The following is an 18,799-nucleotide window of genomic DNA, read 5'->3' as shown; positions in this document are numbered from 1 at the left end:
CGTTTTCACCTCCACAGCCTGAGTGAAAGATTGAGCTGTCTCTCCCTCCCTCTGCTTTCAGTGACATTTTCCAAATGTGACACTTTGGACACTGAGCCGTAAAGTGCCATATAAACTGTCCTGTATTCACTAATGTTAGAAACCATGTAGAGCAGGTATATGTCACAGTTTTATGCAAGATATCATCAGTAAAGCACTTCAATAACTTCCCTTTGTTATCTAAATTAGGGTTCTGTTATATGCACATGCTCAGGTATAGCTGCACCTGTATTATTTATAGTTGCTACTGGTTTGAAATGTTTATTTTTATAATCATTTTCTCTATTTTCTCTTTCGTTTTCCCCCCAGGGGCTGGGGAGAGTTAAGTGCCAGCAAGTTGAGTGCAGTACGTCCTGGAGCCTCTCCTCCCTGCCCTTCCAGAGCTTTCCCCCCCCAACCGAGCTGCGGCCTTGTGCCTCCATCTTTGGACCCGAAACACACTCAGTCCTGAAGACACTCACAAACAAGAGTTACACACCTCACCGCCAGCCCCGCTAACCAGGATGATCACCTCGGAGCTCCCTGTCTTACAGTGAGTGTAAAAACACAACTGAGAGAAAAAGAAAATTGCATATATTAACAGTACAGTAGAACAAACTTAAAAAAATAAGATTCATTTTGGAGCTGAACATTTGCTCTGCAGGTGAATAAAAGCTCTCCAGTGCACGGCAGTCTCATGTTTTTGTGTTGTGCTCTCTCAGGGACTCGTCCAATGAGTCTGGGGCGACAGAAGCAGTGGGCTTGAGTATGAGCATGAGTGAGATGGAGGATCCAGAGGTGAAAGGCAAGAAGAAGAGAGGGAGGCCTGGAAAACAAGCCCCGGTAGGAGTCTGTGTCAGTGGAGTGTGTGTAAGGAGAAAGGAAATGAGTGAGAAAAGCCTCATTAACAATCAGAGTGTGTGTGTGATGACGTGTGTTGGAAGAGATGTGGATCTAAATCATTTATAACCCCCGGTGTATGCATGACTTTGTGTGTAACTTGATTATGTATATTTTATGTTTCTCTCTGAGTTCTTCCCTGTATTCATGACATCTTTGTCCGCGCAGGCGACCAATAAGAAGCCTCGGAAGTCGCCGACGGACAAGGCTATGGGCATAGCAAGAGGGCGAGGGAAAGCCAACGGTGTGGCTCAACATAATGGAGATGGCGGAGACCCCGTCACTCTGTTTGAGGTGGTCAAGCTGGGCAAGAGTGCCATGCAGGTGGGGGAATGTAGTTCTTGTAACATATTTGCATTATTAAATTAAAGATATTTAGTTGTCTCTGCTGATATCTCACACAGTGTTGTCTTTAAAAAAATCTGTATTGCACCTATAATTTAATTTAAAACTGTTTGAGCTCATGTCGGTCCCCTTAACTGTGGTTTGAAATATGTTCTCTCTCCTATGCAACAGGTTAGACTTTGTAAAATAAGTTGTACAGTGGAGGAGGAAAAATGTAAAATCTCACTGTTGTTATTGTGTGTACAGTCCGTGGTGGACGAGTGGATCGAGTCGTACAAACAAGACAGAGACTTGGCGCTGCTGGACCTCATCAATTTTTTCATCCAGTGCTCAGGCTGCAAAGGTGAGACAAGTGAAACTACTGCATCTAGTGTAACTTCTACAGTCGTTTACTGAAATCAGTCGTCCTGTATATACAGGTGTCAAACCACTGAGACAACAAATCTGATTTAAATTGTGTCGTTGGTGTTGTGTAACCAGGCACTGTGAGGATCGAGATGTTCAGGAACATGCAGAACGCAGAGATCATCCGCAAGATGACCGAAGAGTTTGATGAGGTAAATGTTTGTTTCAGTTAATTGACGTCCAAGTGAAAATGTGTTCATGTAATTTGTTTCAAGGATGTATTGTCGTATTAATTGTAATTATCATTTTTGCATTATTTGGGATCACTTTGCAACAGCAGTTCACACACTCATCTTTAGTTATATACTAATATACTAATAATAAAAATGAAAATGGGGTATTTTTCATTTGAGATAAATAAATGATAATAATAACTGACAATTTCCAGAAATGTAAACAAAAGAAGGAAGTTAAGGGGAAATGCATTTTCCACTTCTCCCAGATTTCCTCAGATTTAATTTAGCTGAGGTGTCTGGCTTTTCTAACAGCTACAGTCATTTTCCAAATAAGTATTTGTTTGAACATTTTTAGATGTTGAGTGTAGAATCCCAGAAATAATTTCATCTCAGTTAAAAGTAATTTTTGTCCCGCATATACCCTCTTATTCAGCATACATTTTACACCAAAGGCATTTACTGTTGGACAGACCCAACACAAGTGGTGGTATCGCTGTATTCATCAGCCTTTCTGCAGAAGCTGTGTGCACAGTGTGTGTGCTCTTATAGCAGGAATAGACCTCCACAGGAAGGCTATAAGTGCAATGTGAGTTAAATCGCACAGTTAAAGATCAAAATCACTTTCATTTTTTACTTTGTCTTCTACCAGCTTTTCACCACATGACACTTTTTGACAGATCCAAGAATAAACGAAAATCAATATTTGTGCAAATAAAGGGGTTCTTGTCTCCTTCAGTGGTAACTAATGTGTGCTTAACTCAGAGTCAGGTACAAAAATTATGTTTAAATAAAGTGGTGGATTTGGGCATGGGTAAAAATGAACTAAATGTGGATGGCCCTGGCTCGCTGCTTAGCCTGATTCGACAGCAGCAGATTGACAAAATATGCAGAGGACGTTTGACAAAACATCTCTCCAGAGCTGAGGATGCAGATGACTGATAGCAATGAGGCAGTTACTTTGGATAAGTGGATGGATGATTGCCTCAGGTCTGTCTCACTTTGCATCACATCAACAACAAGAGAGAGCTGCCTGAGTGAGTGCTTTGCACATCTGAGTGGGACAGTACAGGTGTAAGAGCAAAACAGTGTGTGAAATCATGGGGCTGGTCACGGGACTAGTGTATTAATGGGTTGGGGTGGGTCTGGATTTGACTTGGAGATAATTAAGGGTAACAGGTTGGTTCTGCTACTGAGCTTTACAGGTGTGAGTTTGTAAAATTGGATCTCCGCAGGATTCTGTCTTGACCTGTACCAGGTGGTGGGGACAAACAGTAACAACGATCCTGCATAGTATACCTTTAAAGGCTAGAGTTGAAGAGAGGGACAAAATTTCTTTAAAGCATCTCTGACACTGAAGCAATGAAGCGATGAAATGATGGGATAGTCGGTCACTGTCAATACCTTGTTCCACAGAAACACCTGGGCATGACGAATGGTTCCCAGCACAGCGTCTTAACCCAGAGATCATTTTGATAAACACTGATCAAGTCTCTGTGATCACTGTGTCTCTGTAAACAGGACAGCGGGGATTATCCTCTCACCATGCCAGGGCCCATGTGGAAGAAGTTCCGCTACAACTTCTGCGAGTTTATCAGCGTCTTGATCCGCCAGTGTCAGTACAGCATCATCTACGACGAGTACATGATGGACACGGTGATCTCGCTCCTCACCGGGTTGTCGGACTCTCAAGTGCGAGCCTTCAGACACACCTCCACATTAGCAGGTAACGACACCAGCTTTATGAGGACCCCTACAATTCTTATCTTTACAAGACAGCAGTGTTTAAATGAGTTACACGCCTCCTTATTGGCCGGCAGTAAATGATAACACCACATACAGTATGTGTTTTTTTAGTAGTGCTACATCTTACAAGTGGCAGTTAATGACAAGAAATAAAGGTCCGAATTGTCTATAAAGATGACGATGCAGTTAAAAACAAGTAAGGTTAACTGTAGAAATGGCACCCAACACTAGAAAAATAGATTGAAGGAAACATATTTAGTGTGCGATAAGATAACAGCTTCACTCTTACATCATTGTGCTTTTGATTTACTGTATTCACATCTGACTGTGCTCATGTTTGGTTGTTTACTTATTTCTGAGCCTTATGCGTGCATTTTTGTGTCTGCCTAGCGATGAAGCTGATGACAGCACTGGTGAATGTGGCGTTGAACCTGAGCATTCACCAGGACAACACCCAGAGACAGTACGAGGCAGAGAGGAACAAGATCGCCGGCAAACGAGCCAATGAGAAGCTGGAACTGCTGCTACAGAAGAGGAAGGAGGTTAGCTGGTGTTGGATGACACTCTTCAGATCTGATATTAGATATTAGAATCTAAAGCTTTTTGTGTATAGTTTTAATGCATTGAGATTGATTAATTTTTTTTGCTCATATGTGATTCAGATCTGTATTTTTCATAACAGTGTGAAAAGCATAAATCATGGGAATATTATTTTTTAATTCTGTTTGAGGCCACTTTTTTCATTTTTTTATTTTGTTTTTATTGGCAACTACATGATTTATGAAAAGAAATAAAAGTGCTTGGAGAAAATAAATAATTAAGAAAGCCAAAAAACAAACAAGCAGATAAACAAAAGAATACACAGATTAATAAAAACAAAACAAAAAAAACAGCCCTATTTAGCTGAAGGAAGAATTGGGAACTATTGCTCCACAAAAAAACACAAATAAAATTTTGGCTCTCTATCTCCTCCTCCCTGTTGTCAGAAATCAGATCTGAGCAATAAATCGAATTCAGCACTAAAGCAATTAGGAACAAACAGCTGTTATCACAGTTTAGTCTTCTGCAGTACGGAGTTATGTATCAAAATGTTATTAAGTATGTCCTGTCCAAAGAGGGTCTTGCCTAAAACTCTCTGTTTTGTCTTTGCAGCTTCAAGAAAACCAAGATGAGATAGAGAATATGATGAACTCCATCTTCAAGGGAATCTTTGTGCATCGCTACAGGTACATCTTATGTTTGTTAATATGATTATTGCTATTTGAAATATGGTTGTAGTGATTCTTAACAGCTACTGTCAGCCCTGATGATAATGGGGGCCACAGACATTAATCAGACATGACTAATTTTTGTTAAATGTGTTTCCCAGTTTTGTGTGTCACATAAATAACAATAATGCTGGTGGTGACTGTACTCTTTATTTTCTAGGGATGCAATCGCTGAAATCCGAGCCATCTGCATTGAGGAGATCGGAGTGTGGATGAAGATGTACAGCGACGCTTTTCTTAATGATAGTTACCTGAAATATGTTGGTTGGACACTACATGATAGGGTAAGCACAAACTCATAAAACCACCTGACTGTTTAGTTGTTGTTTTCTCACTTTTCTTCAACACTTGGTTCAGACCTTAAGCCCACCAGGATCTGCTTTTAACTCTCTCTCCCTCTGGTTTTCAGCAAGGGGAGGTGCGTCTCAAGTGCCTGAAGGCTCTGCAGAACCTGTACACAAACCGAGAACTGTTCCCCAAGTTAGAGCTGTTCACCAACCGCTTCAAGGTAACACCTGCAGGAGTGAAAATAAGAAAGAATCCTTACTGCTTTTTAAGCGGGGCACACACTGCACAATTTTAGCCTGTTTAAGAAATGTTGTTGTTGTTTAGTTCCAGCTCTCATTGTACGAGTAAATCATCAGCAATGTAAAGCCAAAGCTCATGATTTATGTGCTCACACTGTGTGTGTGTGTTAAATAGAAACTAAAACAGCTCGTCTGCCCCTGTGGATTTTTCTGGCTAATGATAACTATGAATAAAGATTTGTTTGAAAGCTCAGAGGCAGGTAGAAGGTTTTTAGCTCAGAGAGGTCTGTAATTTTATACCATTTCTGTCAATCATATCGGTAATTATAGGGGGAGGAAGAAACATCAGAGAAGCATGTATGCTGTTGTTGCCAACCAGGCCTCCATATTTCCTGTTCATATGGCACTTTGTGTTGCCATGGCACTTTCTGATGCTCTGTTGCCACGTCGTTCAAGCACAGTGAGAAAAAATGGCACCGTTTATTGGGCTGTGAACGGTCCTCACTCCCCAGCCCTGTACATTGCAAGGCAAACAACACCCAAACTGAAATTTGGTCAGACTCTAAAATGAACCCTGTGGCTCAAAAATGGGGTCAGAAACAGGCTCAAATTGTACAGCTTATGACACTTTCCCTGTTTAATCATGTCTGTTTTGACAGGATCGTATTGTATCAATGACGCTGGATAAGGAGTACGATGTGGCTGTGGAGGCCATCAGACTGGTCACACTCATCCTGCAGTGAGTAACTTCAATGCTCATCACCGTTTTCAGTTAAAAAAAAGTCTGATGTTATCATTTTTTTTAAGTTCATTTTTTAACGTTTATGTTTTTTACTTACCTGTTGCAGGGGCAGTGAAGACGCCTTATCCAATGAGGACTGTGAGAATGTGTACCACCTGGTTTACTCTGCCCACCGGCCAGTGGCAGTCGCTGCTGGAGAGTTCCTGCACAGGAAGTGAGTCCATCCTGATGTCTCACCTAATTGATATTTAAATATTATTGACTGGAAAATGCAGAGCTTTCAAAGCATCTTATTTGTCATTTATACAGTGGTTTCTAATATCTGTCTCTTTCTCTCTGTCAGGTTGTTCAGTCGTCATGATCCGCAGGCAGAGGAAGCACTGGCTAAGCGCAGAGGGCGGAGCAGTCCTAACGGGAATCTCATCCGCATGCTGGTGCTCTTCTTTCTGGAGAGTGAGGTAACACAAAAACAACTGTCACGTCGTTCTTTCTTTGGTTTATATCGACAGTAGAGTAAATGATATGTTACATTTGAGTCACTGGATCGTTTGACATTTCGCTCTGCAAATATGAAATGTCACCGTTGATTAAAAGTTATGGATCACAGCAGATTTCACACAGTGCCAGCAAAGCCTGATCATGTAAGTGTCGCTCTGTGTGCAGCTCCATGAGCATGCAGCCTACCTGGTGGACTCGCTGTGGGAAAGCTCTCAGGAGCTGCTGAAAGACTGGGAGTGTATGACCGAACTCCTGCTGGAGGAGCCTGTGCAGGGAGAGGAAGGTGAGACACACACACACTCACACACACTGTTCTTGATCTCTCTTTAGGCCTATGAAATGACCTCATGTTACTTCACATCAAGCAAGACATGTCTCTATCTTACTCTCCCGCTCTGTCCCTGCAGTGTTGTCAGACAGACAGGAGAGCGCACTGATCGAGCTGACAGTGTGCACCATCCGACAGGCAGCAGAGGCACACCCACCTGTTGGCAGAGGCACCGGCAAACGGGTGGGTCAAATAAACTCACTACACTTTAAGACTTCACTTTGAATTGTACATGAGTGAAGGTGACGTTGAGACTGAAGAGACAAGAAAGCAGATGGATGCTCTGTCTAAATTTAGATCTGAAGAATATTAGATGTTTACAGACGGGACAGAATATTCCATCTTGTCGTCCTTTTTTCCGCCTATTTTTTATGCCTGCGTCAACATCTGACCTTAAGTTTTGTGTCTGCTCGTCCAGGTGCTGACAGCAAAGGAGAGGAAGACCCAGATAGACGATAAAAACAAACTGACAGAGCACTTCATCATGGCTCTGCCCATGCTTCTGTCCAAGGTAAGGCCTTCCTAAGGTCCAGCCCGCAGCCTGCACAGTGCCAGCAACAGAGAGGCAGGCGACACTGATTAATGAATGGGCTGGGTGACTGATCTGTTTGTCGAAGTAATCGATCAGGGTGATGCTTATGGAGTCATGAGAAGTATTATTGAATGTATGCCACTCTGGACAAGTGCGCTGGCCAAATAATTTAAATGTAATCGACCATTTTGCAAGCTGGGAAACAGAAACGAAGATTGATGGGTCGCTCTGTCTCTTTTCTGCCTCTGCATGACTGCTCGTGACTTTTTTCTGTGTCCTTTTTTATTAATTCTCTCCTCTCCACTTTCTTCCTCACAGTACCAGGCAGATTCGGAAAAGGTAGCCAACCTGCTGCAGATCCCTCAGTTCTTCGACCTGGACGTGTACAGCGCCGGGCGCATGGAGAAGCACCTGGACGCCTTGCTGAAGCAGATCCGGCTGGTGGTGGAGAAGCACATCGAGATGGATGTGCTGGAGGCCTGCAGTAAGACCTACAGCATCCTCTGCTCTGAAGAGTACACCATCATGAACCGCGTGGACATCGCCCGCTCGCAGCTCATCGACGAGATGACGGATCGCTTTGCGCACTCTGTGGAAGAGCTGCTGCAGGAGGTACGATGGGAAGTGTAGCGGGTGTTGGCTCAGAAGAGACTGGTGTAAATAAGCTTGCAATTGTCTATGTGACACAAAATGTCTGTGAAGGGAGCATGTCTTTGAAATTCACTATCAAATGCAGGAAAAATGCCCCCTAAATTTTTTTGATTTATAAACCGATGATGATCTTAATCAATTTAAGAAATAAATTACTCTGATTAACTAGGGTGCAAGGCATACACACCTTAACGAAGGTTCACAAAAGGTGCACACTAATTTCTGTTTACTAATAAATAATATTTAAACCTGAAGAAGAAAAAAGATCATGTGATTAACACAATAAATCCTTCAAACCAGGAGAGTGCTTCTGTACCCTTGGCCTAATTGTCTCTGACCCAAACAACCTGCCAGTTCTCTTTTAGAAATTGCCAGAATTACACTATTAATCACAGCCAGAAACTGTAATAAAAAATTATCGTCGGCTTTTTAAATTTTCCTGATAGTCCTTGAATGCATCATATGTTGCAACTGCTTCCGTCAGGAAATGTAATCAAATCTAAGCTTAAAAAAAGTGACATTTCATCATAATCACAAATGTGTTATTTAGAATTTCGCCAAAAATAAAGCACATTCGCCTACAAATGAGTAGATTTATGAAGTTACCGTCAAACTGGATCCCATTTGTACAACGGTCACAGCCACATTCTTTGCTGTTGACACATTAATAGATCAACAACTTAAAAACAATGTACTGGAATGTCTCCCAATTTGATAATGTATACCTTTCAACAAAAATGCAGTTGCAAGTAGAGGTTGTAAAAATGTAAATAGTAAATGTAAATTGCAATGTAGCGAAACAAAAGTTTTGAAAATGCAGTGACGTGTTGTTAAGTGTACATATATAATGAGAATAATAGCTCATTGAGGTGTCTGGCCCCCAGGCCCTTAGTATATTGAACGTGTAACCCCCTGAACAATATCATCATATAGCCCTGCTCTACACTCGGTATCAAAAACACCTGTTGAGCCCAAATGTAGCCACGGAAATAAAAATGAAAGAAAAATACCTGAGTACAGAAGGTGTTTTGCTTTTAGGAACAGGAAATATTGAAGTGTGTGAAACCGTGAACATGTCAGTGTTTTGTCCATGGTTGGTGCCGAGGTGAGTAGCAAAAATTCTAACAGGTGTTTGTTATTCTACAGGCAGAGGAGGCCGATGATGACGATATTTACAATGTTTTATCCACGCTCAAGAGACTCACAGCCTTCCACAAGTAAGACTATCTTTTCTCTCTCATTGATTGATTCTCAATTGATCATTTAATCTCTATCAGAAAATCAGAAAATAGCAAAACATGTCTTCAAGTCCAAGGCTAAGTCACTCAAACCCTGAAGACATTGTGTTTACCATCAGATGAGACAAATAAGAGCATCATATTCTCACTAATGGGAAGCTGGAACGAGAGAATCAGAGACTAGAGACTTACTCTGTGTAATCTAATGTGTTTTCCTCTTGTCTTCCGCCTCAGTGCCCACGACTTGACGCGGTGGGATTTATTTGGGAACTGCTACCGGCTGCTGAAGGCGGGCATCGAGCAGGGCTCCATGCCAGAGCAGATAGCCGTCCAGGCCCTGCAGTGCTCCCACTATTCCATCCTCTGGCAGCTGGTCAAGATCACGGAGGGGGCTCCCAGCAAGGTGCCGCACTCACCTCACTGACAGAGCTCTGACACTCTCAGATCCCGGGTTTATCCTCAGTCAGGCGGGGGGCTCAGAGTTAAGACTGCTGTGCCTGAGCATCAGTGGCGCAGGGGGACAGCAGCTTATCTGTATCTCTGCAGGGAGGAGCAGCTTAGGTGTGAAAATTCATCTCGCTATCAGATAGGATGGAGGAGGCTTACCCCCTAATCGATCTTATTTCACACTTAAACACCACACACAGGATCAGATCCCAAAGCTGTTATTTTATAGTGGACTGAAGCCCCAAACCTCCAGAACAGTTTAACTCATAATCCACTGCTGGGAAACATTTCGCCAGTTTCCAACAGCACAGTGTTTTATGTTGTTTTAGCTCAGTAGTTCAGCAGTAAAGATCCCCCCATGTGGACCCATTATATGCCACTTAATTCTTCATTATTAACTAGAGCTGCAATTAAAGTCTAGTTTAGTCTGTAATCCCAAGGCAGGTTTAATCGTAAACCACCTTTCCACAACAAGGCAAATCAGAGGGCTTTACAGAAGACATAAAAAGGCATTAAGACAATACAGTAGGGGAAAACGCCCACGATCAGAATCATCTTTATTGACTAATTATGCAGATACATACACTGAATCTAACTCTACTTCCAGTCAGTGTACATACACAGCCTAAATTGACATAAGCCCTGTTAGCATGGGACGAATATTACCTGGGGACATCCACTAATTTATAATAGTTGCAGCAGTTGTCTGTGATCTTAATCTCATGTGAATTTGCCGTGTCCATAATTTGTCAAGTAAAAATTCTACCATAAATTACGTGCCATATTTCGCCAGACACAGAGGTCATAATAGTCACAATGCACATCGGCATCTCAGTGATTCAGGTTGTATTTATTAATTTATTCTTTGCAAAGTTTTTAGTTTTCCCCTTGCACTTTTTCCTGGTCAAGAATTATGGATCCTGGGGGCGTCGGTGGCTTAGTGGTAGAGCAGGCGCCCCATGTACAAGGCTGTTGCCGCAGCGGCCCGGGTTCGACTCCAGCCTGCGGCCCTTTGCTGCATGTCACTCCCTCTCTCTCTCCCCCTTCACGCTCATCTGTCCTGTCAATTAAAAGCTTAAAAATGCCCAAAAAAATATCTTTTTTAAAAAAAAAAAGAATTATGGATCCTGCGTTGGCAATTATAAATGAAAGCTTAATAATTATTATAATAATAATAACTTAATTTGTATAGCACAGTTCAGACAGCAAGTGCAACTCAAAGTGTTTTACATAATAAAATGAGAAAATACACATAAAAGACTGGATAAGAAAGAGTAAATAAGATTCAATCACACACTCACACGGACACATGAAGTACGAATTAGGTTTGATACCAATTAATTAAATAAAAGCTACAAACAGGCAAGTTTAAAAAGATAGGTTTTGGGGCGTCGATGGCTTAGTGGTAGAGCAGGCGCCCCATATACAAGGCTGTACAAGGCCCGGGTTCGAGTCCAGCCTGCGGCCCTTTGTCCCCCGCCCCTTTCACGCTTCACTGTCCTGTCAATTAAAGACAAAAAATGCCCTAAAAAATATCTTTAAAAAAAAGATAGATTTTAAGATTTCGTCTGAAGCTGTCTACTGAATCAGAGAGTCTGATGTCCTCTGGGCCGACAACACAGGACGCAGCATCACCGAACTTTTTAGCTCTACTCTGGGGGACATTTAGTAGACCAGAGGTGGAGGATCTGAAGGGATCTGGAGGGAATGTATTTGACCAACATGTCACATAAATAGTCAGGAGCCAGTCCACTGAGAGATTCCAAAACTAAAAGCAAAATTTTAAAAATGAACAGGAAGCCAGTGAAGAGCCTTTAAAACCAGAGTGATGTATTCTCTGTGTTTTGTCTTGGTGACCAGACATGCTGCTGCATTTTGGATCATCTGTACTTTGTTAAAAGACTTCTTCAAGAGGCCTGAGAACAAACCACGACAGCAGTCAAGTCTGCTGGAGACAAAAACATGAACAAGTTTTTTGGTGTCTTCTTTAGATAAGAGAGGTTGCACACAGGCAGTGTTTCTAAGATGGAAAAATGCATTTTGGTTGACAGCGTTTTGAGTGCAGGAGGCTCATCCTGCAACACAGCACGGGGACCCATTTGCAGAAAGCACGAGCTTAAATCCATCAGAAGAGCGAAATCTTGAAAGATGATGAGATGGATGACATGCGGCAGAATTGATTTAGGTTAAATCTTTACGTCACCACAATTGGTGCTGAAGGGTGTCCCTGTGTTGTGTAGAGTGGAGTTACGAATGACTGCCTGGGGATAATGTCAGTAACTCAGAGTAAAATACAGACTTAGTTATGTTTATGTGAATACACCGCACGAAACCCAGACAAAATAGGGTCATTTCTAAATTTCATGAGGTCTCTAGGTAATACTGGTCAGTGCAAAAGGGCCCAAATGTACCCAGTTATTGTCAAACAGGCTTAAAAAACATTTGAGAAGCTGGGACTTCTGAATTTTGGGGGAGTTTTGATTAAAAAATAACTTAAATGATAAATAAACCATCATAATTGAGTATTTATCTATGGGATCCGCTTTTTAAAAAGATTTGAACTCATAGTCCTACAGCTTCAACATTAGTTTAACATCCAGCTGACACCTGTAGTTACAACATGTTTATGAAATCGATGAGAAGTCTGTTTACTGTCTTGGTGGTACAGAAATAGATACTACGGTGTGTGTCTTTTAATAGCATTTTTGCTGATGTACAGTGAATTATAAAGGCATCCCTCTTGACCATTAATATTTAAATTATGCAGGATATATGATATGAAATTCCCCGGGCTGGCAGTGTGTCAGGAATAATAAGATAAATCAAACTGTATTATCATTAGCTCTCTGAGCCCTCTGACACACTCAACCAGCATCAACACAGTATGTATTGATTCTTCCGCCGCAGTGAAGTCGCTCAGTGATTTATTGGAACCATTAAAGTTTGATCACTTCATTGCTGCAGCCTGACTGATACTGCTGTTTAATATCGATTTCCATTAAAGTGCTCATTATTTGTGACGCTTGGCTAATGGGGTGTGTCTGTGTGTGTGTGTGTGTGTGTGTGTGTGTGTGTGTGTGTGTGTGCGCAGGATGACTTGGTGGCGCTCAGGAGAGTGGTTAAGTCTTTCCTGGCTGTGTGCCAGCAGTGCCTGTCCAACGTCAACACACCGGTGAAAGAACAGGTAACAACACACACCTGGTGCCGCAGTCTCTGACAGTAAACTGGCAGCATTTTTTCATCAAATGTCATATCTCAAAACTCATTTGTGCCTCTTGCTCAGGCGTTCATGCTTCTCTGCGACCTGCTGATGATCTTCAGTCACCAGCTGGTCTCTGGCGGCAGGGAGGGCCTCCAGCCGCTGGTCTTCAACCCAGACAGCACCCTGCAGAACGAGCTGCTCAACTTCGTCCTGGACCACGTCTTCATCGACCAGGACGATGAAAGCCAGAGCATGGGTGAGAACTTTTTACAGGGCACTGTTTTGGGTCCAAGCACATTGTTTTATCTAATTTAGAATGAGACAAGCTTGAAGACAGCTTGAAAAAACAACAACAAAATGCCCCCATTCATTTCATATTTTTCTTTTCTTCTTTTCTCCTCCTCTTTATTTCCTCGTCCGCCTGCAGAGGGAGACGAGGAGGACGAGGCCAACAAGATCGAGGCTCTCCACAAAAGGAGAAATCTGCTCGCGGCTTTCTGCAAACTCATCATCTACGACATTGTCGACATGCCCGCTGCTGCAGACATCTTCAAACACTACATGAAGGTGACTGTTTGTCTGTACTCGACAGACGTAGCAAATTTCCTTCACATAAATTCTGGTTTTGATTGTTTTTGTCGATGTAAATGTGACAATGATATAAGAATACATGTGCTAAACTGTGACATCTCGCATGTTTTTAACTGTCTTGTTATCTGCCTCAGTATTATAATGACTATGGCGACATCATCAAGGAGACTCTGAGTAAAACCAGACAGACGGACAAGATCCTCTGCGCCAAGACGCTCATTCTCAGCTTGCAGCAGGTGAGATGCTGATAAAGCAAAGCAGCTCCCTGGCTTCAAACATTGCATTCTTGAAGTTACGAGAGCTCCTCTGTGCACATCCACAAACGCTTTGTCCACTTGTGTGTTGCAGCTGTTCAACGAGCTGCTGCAGGACCAGGGGCCCAACCTGGACCGAACATCGTCTCATGTCAGTGGCATCAAGGAGCTGGCCCGACGCTTCGCCCTCACCTTTGGCCTGGATCAGATCAAGACCAGAGAGGCTGTTGCCACGCTGCACAAGTAAGACTATGCTGTGTTCTCCAGGGGGCGCTAGTCAGGACTCACAGCTGTAATCAGACAAGGAGGACGTTGAGAATGCTTTAGTCACGTTAAATGAGTTAAAGGGTCATGAGGGGGTTTGAAAGTTTGCAGATGACTTTGCTGCATTTTAGTTCTACTTTCTACCTCTGTCTCTGTCTCTGTCTCACTCTGTGTCTCGTCACAGGGATGGAATAGAGTTTGCATTTAAGTACCAGAATCCTCGAGGGCCTGAGTTTCCCCCCATCAACCTGGCCTTCCTGGAGGTTCTGAGTGAATTCTCCTCCAAACTAATTCGCCAAGACAAAAAGACGGTGTAAGTACTTTATTTTTCCCATTGTAATTCAAACCTCAAACTGTCACGCAAAACTTTCAGAGTGTAATTCAGAAATGAATGCATGTCTCCTCAGCCACTCGTACCTGGAGAAGTTCATGTCAGAGTCCATGTCGGAGCGTCGAGAGGACGTGTGGCTGCCGCTCATCTCCTATAGGAACAGCCTGCTGACGGGAGGAGACGAGGACCACATGTCTGTCACGTCAGGCTCCAGCAGCAAGGCCGCCTCAGTCCGCAGCAAGAAGGGACGACCGCCGATACACAAGAAACGCATCGAGGGTGAGGAGGCAGGCCGTGAGGGCTACTTGGTTTTATGTTTATTAATCTGTACCAGGAAAAGAGACATGTTCATGGTGACCTGCTGTTTTCGTTTCTGATGATCTGAACTCTCCGTGTGTGTTGTTTTTCAGAAGAGAGTAGTGTTGAGGGCTCGTGGATGTTGCGTAATGACACACTTCAGACACCAGGAGCGCTGCAGACTCCTCAGCTCACCTCAACAGTCCTCAGAGAGAACAGACCAGCAGAACACATGCCCGACCCCGACTCAGAACCCGGGTCAGAAAACGACTTTGTACACAAGTAAGTGTATACACGATTAAAACACACACACACACACTTACATCAACATGAAATAGTTTGTGAATTGATAAGTAACTAGTTCAGGAATCTATCACAGCTGATTTTTGTTTTTCATTGAGAGACGGACTCAGCATTTTAGCTATAGCAAGTCCTCATAAGTGTAATCAAAGTAAAGTCTGTTGATCCTCTCTGTTTCTCCTCAGTCCTCAGATGCAGATGTCGTGGCTCGGCCAGCAAAAGATGGAGGAGGTGAACAGGAAGGACCGGACGGGCATGAACTACATCAAGTCACGCAGCAATCAGGGCGTCCGGCAGACTGTGTAAGTGGAAACCCGGCTTCTTACCTCCACCATGTTTCTTGTCGATCCTTTTTAGAGAGCCAGGACAAAAAAGAACAAAAGATAATCCGTCTTCCTCTTAATGACATTTCCCATCAGACGTGGGTTGATGGAGGATGACGCAGAGCCCATCTTCGAGGATGTGATGATGTCATCGCGGGGCCAACTGGAGGACATGAACGAGGAGTTTGAAGACACTATGGTGATCGACCTGGTGAGTAATGTCGCTTTCTCTCACTGCATTTGTGAAACTCCAAAATAAAGATAAATAACTAAAATACCTGCAACTTTTTAACCTCCAAATAACAGCTTTAAAATTATTTCAATGGTACACTGACTTGAAATAAGGAGAGTGGCGCCTCTGCCATGTACACACTGCACCCCGAACATCTTTTCTACCACAGTGTAACTTTGGTGAGCGGGTTGGATCCACTGGGAGAAGAGCTAACACTGTACAGCACTAGCTAGCTCGGCAGTTCTGCACTGCTGTTTGTTTTGCTTTCTCAATCCTTCATCTTTATTTGCATGATTCTGATGTTCTCTTTTGATATCATGTGTGTTGAGAATGTTAATTTAAGATTCAAACAAGAAGACGCTAGCACAATATTTTCAGTACAGTAATAATGGCAGAGGTGAAGAGACTGAAGAAACCTTGGGAGGAAGCAAGAAAAGAAAACAGTAGGCTAAAAACACCAGTAAAACTAAAACCTTGTCATTCTTTTTTGTTATGTTTTCATTTCCAGTGCCACAATAAATAAAACTATGCAGAATCATGTGTGTATAAAATTTCTGATGTCGTATATGCCTGTTCCAAATCCTCCGGCTTGTTAACAAATGTGCATGTACAGCTGTCCCTGAGAAGATAAGGTTACACCCAACGTCACAATCTTATATAAATAACATTGTTAGGGACTTTGCTGTCCTTGTTTTCCCGTTGGCTGTCAAGACACATAACTACAGCTGACATCAGGACAGGCGTAGTGTGTATTAGGACGGTGGTGTACCACTCCAAAAATATAGGGGTGCCAAATCTCTAAAATACTTAATCTTGTGTACTGTTGCTTTAAAAATCCAATATTTTCTTGATTAAGTGTCTTAATTTCGGCTTTTTTTCCTTCCCAGCCGCCATCAAGGAACAGACGTGAACGAGCAGAATTAAGACCAGACTTCTTTGACTCTGCAGCGATGATTGAGGACGAGTCGGTGAGTAAAACTTTACACTTTGACATTTGAATCAAAAAACTAAGTAGAGCTTGCTTCCAGCTTCTAAAATGTGGGCATTTGCAGTTTTTAAATTTTATTTTATCGTCTCTGATAGTAAATGGAATATTTTTAAACAAAACTTTGGGCTATGATAAACAGAGGAATAAATGATAATGAAAATAACTTTTGGATAGATTGTCTGACTGTCGTTCTCCTCTCTATCGTTCCAGGGTTTCAGCATGCCCATGTTCTGATCTGGGAAGAGGCAACGATCCTGAGACCAGGATCCACATCAGGAGTAAACAGAAGGGGGGGTTTGGGACGTCTCACCCAGATAACCTGCCAATCAAACTCTTAAGAAGAAGAAAAAAACATTGTTGAAGTACTTTTCTCTTTCTATAAGACACGGTGGAAGGATGTTTGTCAAGAGGATCTGCTGACAGATCCCGCATCGGCTGGATCTCACCTGGAAGTGTGAAGCGAGGATCGGCTCTGTTCTTTCAGGTGGGCTGGAGGATCCAGAACATTCTCCAGAATCTAGTCCGGATTATTCAAGAGCTTCGTCTTGCTCCAAATCTTCCTCCTCCTCCTTTCCAGCCTGTCGGTTTAGCTCTTGTTAGCGGTAGCTCTGATGGCGCTCTGGCTAAGTAATCCTGCAGCCGGCCGACGAGCACTCGCAGTTTTTACGGTTCCCTATTAACACAGATGTACAGTTGTTTGCTCCCGATCAGCAGCACAGAGCAGCGTAACACTCTGTACAGCCCCCCTTCTTTTGGTGTCGCACTTCAATCTGTTGGTTCAGTCCAGCATAGAGAGGATCTCAATACTAAGTGTTCTATATCTTTGCTCTTATTACCACCCACCGACCCCCCCCCCACCCCACCCCACCCCTCCTCTCTCTGTTCGCCATCTGAGTCCGTGTATGTGGTGGTGCTGGTGTGTGATGTGTGTGTGTAAAGTGTTGGTGGTGATGATGGTCGAGTAGTCGCACATGCACACTGAGGTCAACAGCTGTAGAGTGACTTGGCGGAAGTGATGTAACTGTCTTGTGTGTGTGTGTGATGTCAAAGCGAAAAAGTGTTGTCATTTGACGGCGAAGCCACCTCCCTCCCCCAACCGACCTCGGAAAGAAGCCTCCACCCTCTCAGATCTCTCGGAACACACACACACAAACACACACCCTTGAATAACGGCGTTTTGAAGTTAAAAAGTTTTAAAAAAAAGACAATAAACATATTTTGAATTCTGTAGCTTTAGTACTAAAGTTTTAAATCAAGTGTGTTTTTGTTTTTGTCTGATGTTTGTACAGCCTTTTCTTGAATATGTATCTTGTTTGTTGCCAAATTGTGGCCTACATACTTACAGTATATTCCAGCCCCTCCCCCCTACACCTGTAACTCATATCTAACGGTTACCAAGCTCAGATTGTTGCTGTGGAAAACCAGTTTTTAAGCGCTGTATGGTCTGATTGTAATCGTTTCACAGTTCAGTATTACAGCAGATTATCTCTTAGGTTCGTTCATTTTACGGTTCAGATTAAGTTTTCAGTTTTCACACCCGCCGTCAGTGTTTACTGATCCAAGAAGTCGCAGATTCGTTGTTATCATCGTTCAGATCCAGTACAGTGACAGATTTCTATGTCTGACAGATTTGTTTGAATGTGTTTTGAATGTTTCCAGCCATATCGTTGTTCACCCACCGTCGGTTTATCAATCATTTACCTTTCCCTTGGCTGGCTTGGCAGTCGTCCTGTAAATATCAGAGACAATTGGATCTTTTCTGCAGTGCAGTTGACATCAGTTGCCCTAAAATGCTCTAAAAGCCTGTTTTTTTTCTGTGAACCTAAATTCTTTCTAATAAAATAAAATCTGTAATCGATTTATGGACCAGCGTTTGTGTGTGACTTTGTTTTACAACCTCATTATAGATAAAAACAGCTGATAGCAAATCCAACTTCCAGCTTTGCCATAGTTTTTAAAGTGGATTATAACTGTAATGCAGGACAAATCACTTTTGACCTTGTGAACAGCTGTCATTGTGGCTGACAAAACAATCTCAACTCAAGGTTCACTTTAAACATTAAGGCAGTCCAGGAACTTCCAAAGGTAAGACAAAATTCATCAAGAGGAAGGAACTTTTGAAAACGCAAAGGTCCCTATCTGGAGCCACTATAGAAACATGGCATTGCAACATGGCAAACTCAATAGACAAGGAAACGC

General features: G+C 42.7%; 1 protein-coding gene across 3 annotated transcripts in view; it reads left to right on the top strand.

Moving 5' to 3' along the window:
* The window catches only part of stag1a (stromal antigen 1a), a 62,693-nt gene extending 44,249 nt beyond the window's left edge, over positions 1-18,444 (top strand). For all 3 annotated transcript variants that reach the window (XM_049596048.1, XM_049596050.1, XM_049596049.1), the window contains exons 2-32: positions 349-571; positions 741-861; positions 1,087-1,242; positions 1,510-1,606; positions 1,744-1,820; positions 3,363-3,567; positions 3,978-4,129; positions 4,740-4,813; positions 5,016-5,139; positions 5,265-5,363; positions 6,042-6,121; positions 6,231-6,338; positions 6,468-6,582; positions 6,788-6,905; positions 7,030-7,133; positions 7,369-7,461; positions 7,801-8,094; positions 9,280-9,350; positions 9,606-9,774; positions 12,910-13,002; positions 13,102-13,276; positions 13,448-13,587; positions 13,746-13,847; positions 13,960-14,108; positions 14,314-14,442; positions 14,537-14,739; positions 14,871-15,039; positions 15,243-15,359; positions 15,477-15,591; positions 16,500-16,580; positions 16,811-18,444. In XM_049596048.1, coding sequence (XP_049452005.1) covers positions 543-571; positions 741-861; positions 1,087-1,242; positions 1,510-1,606; positions 1,744-1,820; positions 3,363-3,567; positions 3,978-4,129; positions 4,740-4,813; positions 5,016-5,139; positions 5,265-5,363; positions 6,042-6,121; positions 6,231-6,338; positions 6,468-6,582; positions 6,788-6,905; positions 7,030-7,133; positions 7,369-7,461; positions 7,801-8,094; positions 9,280-9,350; positions 9,606-9,774; positions 12,910-13,002; positions 13,102-13,276; positions 13,448-13,587; positions 13,746-13,847; positions 13,960-14,108; positions 14,314-14,442; positions 14,537-14,739; positions 14,871-15,039; positions 15,243-15,359; positions 15,477-15,591; positions 16,500-16,580; positions 16,811-16,834 — 3,783 coding nt within the window. In that variant the 5' untranslated portion in view covers positions 349-542 and the 3' untranslated portion in view covers positions 16,835-18,444. The remainder of the gene's footprint in view (positions 1-348; positions 572-740; positions 862-1,086; positions 1,243-1,509; positions 1,607-1,743; positions 1,821-3,362; positions 3,568-3,977; positions 4,130-4,739; positions 4,814-5,015; positions 5,140-5,264; positions 5,364-6,041; positions 6,122-6,230; positions 6,339-6,467; positions 6,583-6,787; positions 6,906-7,029; positions 7,134-7,368; positions 7,462-7,800; positions 8,095-9,279; positions 9,351-9,605; positions 9,775-12,909; positions 13,003-13,101; positions 13,277-13,447; positions 13,588-13,745; positions 13,848-13,959; positions 14,109-14,313; positions 14,443-14,536; positions 14,740-14,870; positions 15,040-15,242; positions 15,360-15,476; positions 15,592-16,499; positions 16,581-16,810) is intronic.
* Positions 18,445-18,799: the final 355 nt, after the last annotated feature.

The sequence above is a fragment of the Epinephelus fuscoguttatus genome, linkage group LG14 (genome assembly GCF_011397635.1).
Source record: "Epinephelus fuscoguttatus linkage group LG14, E.fuscoguttatus.final_Chr_v1".
Lineage (NCBI taxonomy): Eukaryota > Metazoa > Chordata > Actinopteri > Perciformes > Serranidae > Epinephelus > Epinephelus fuscoguttatus.
Note: the sequence above shows the minus strand (reverse complement) of the source record. Positions and strands in the feature narration are given on the sequence as shown.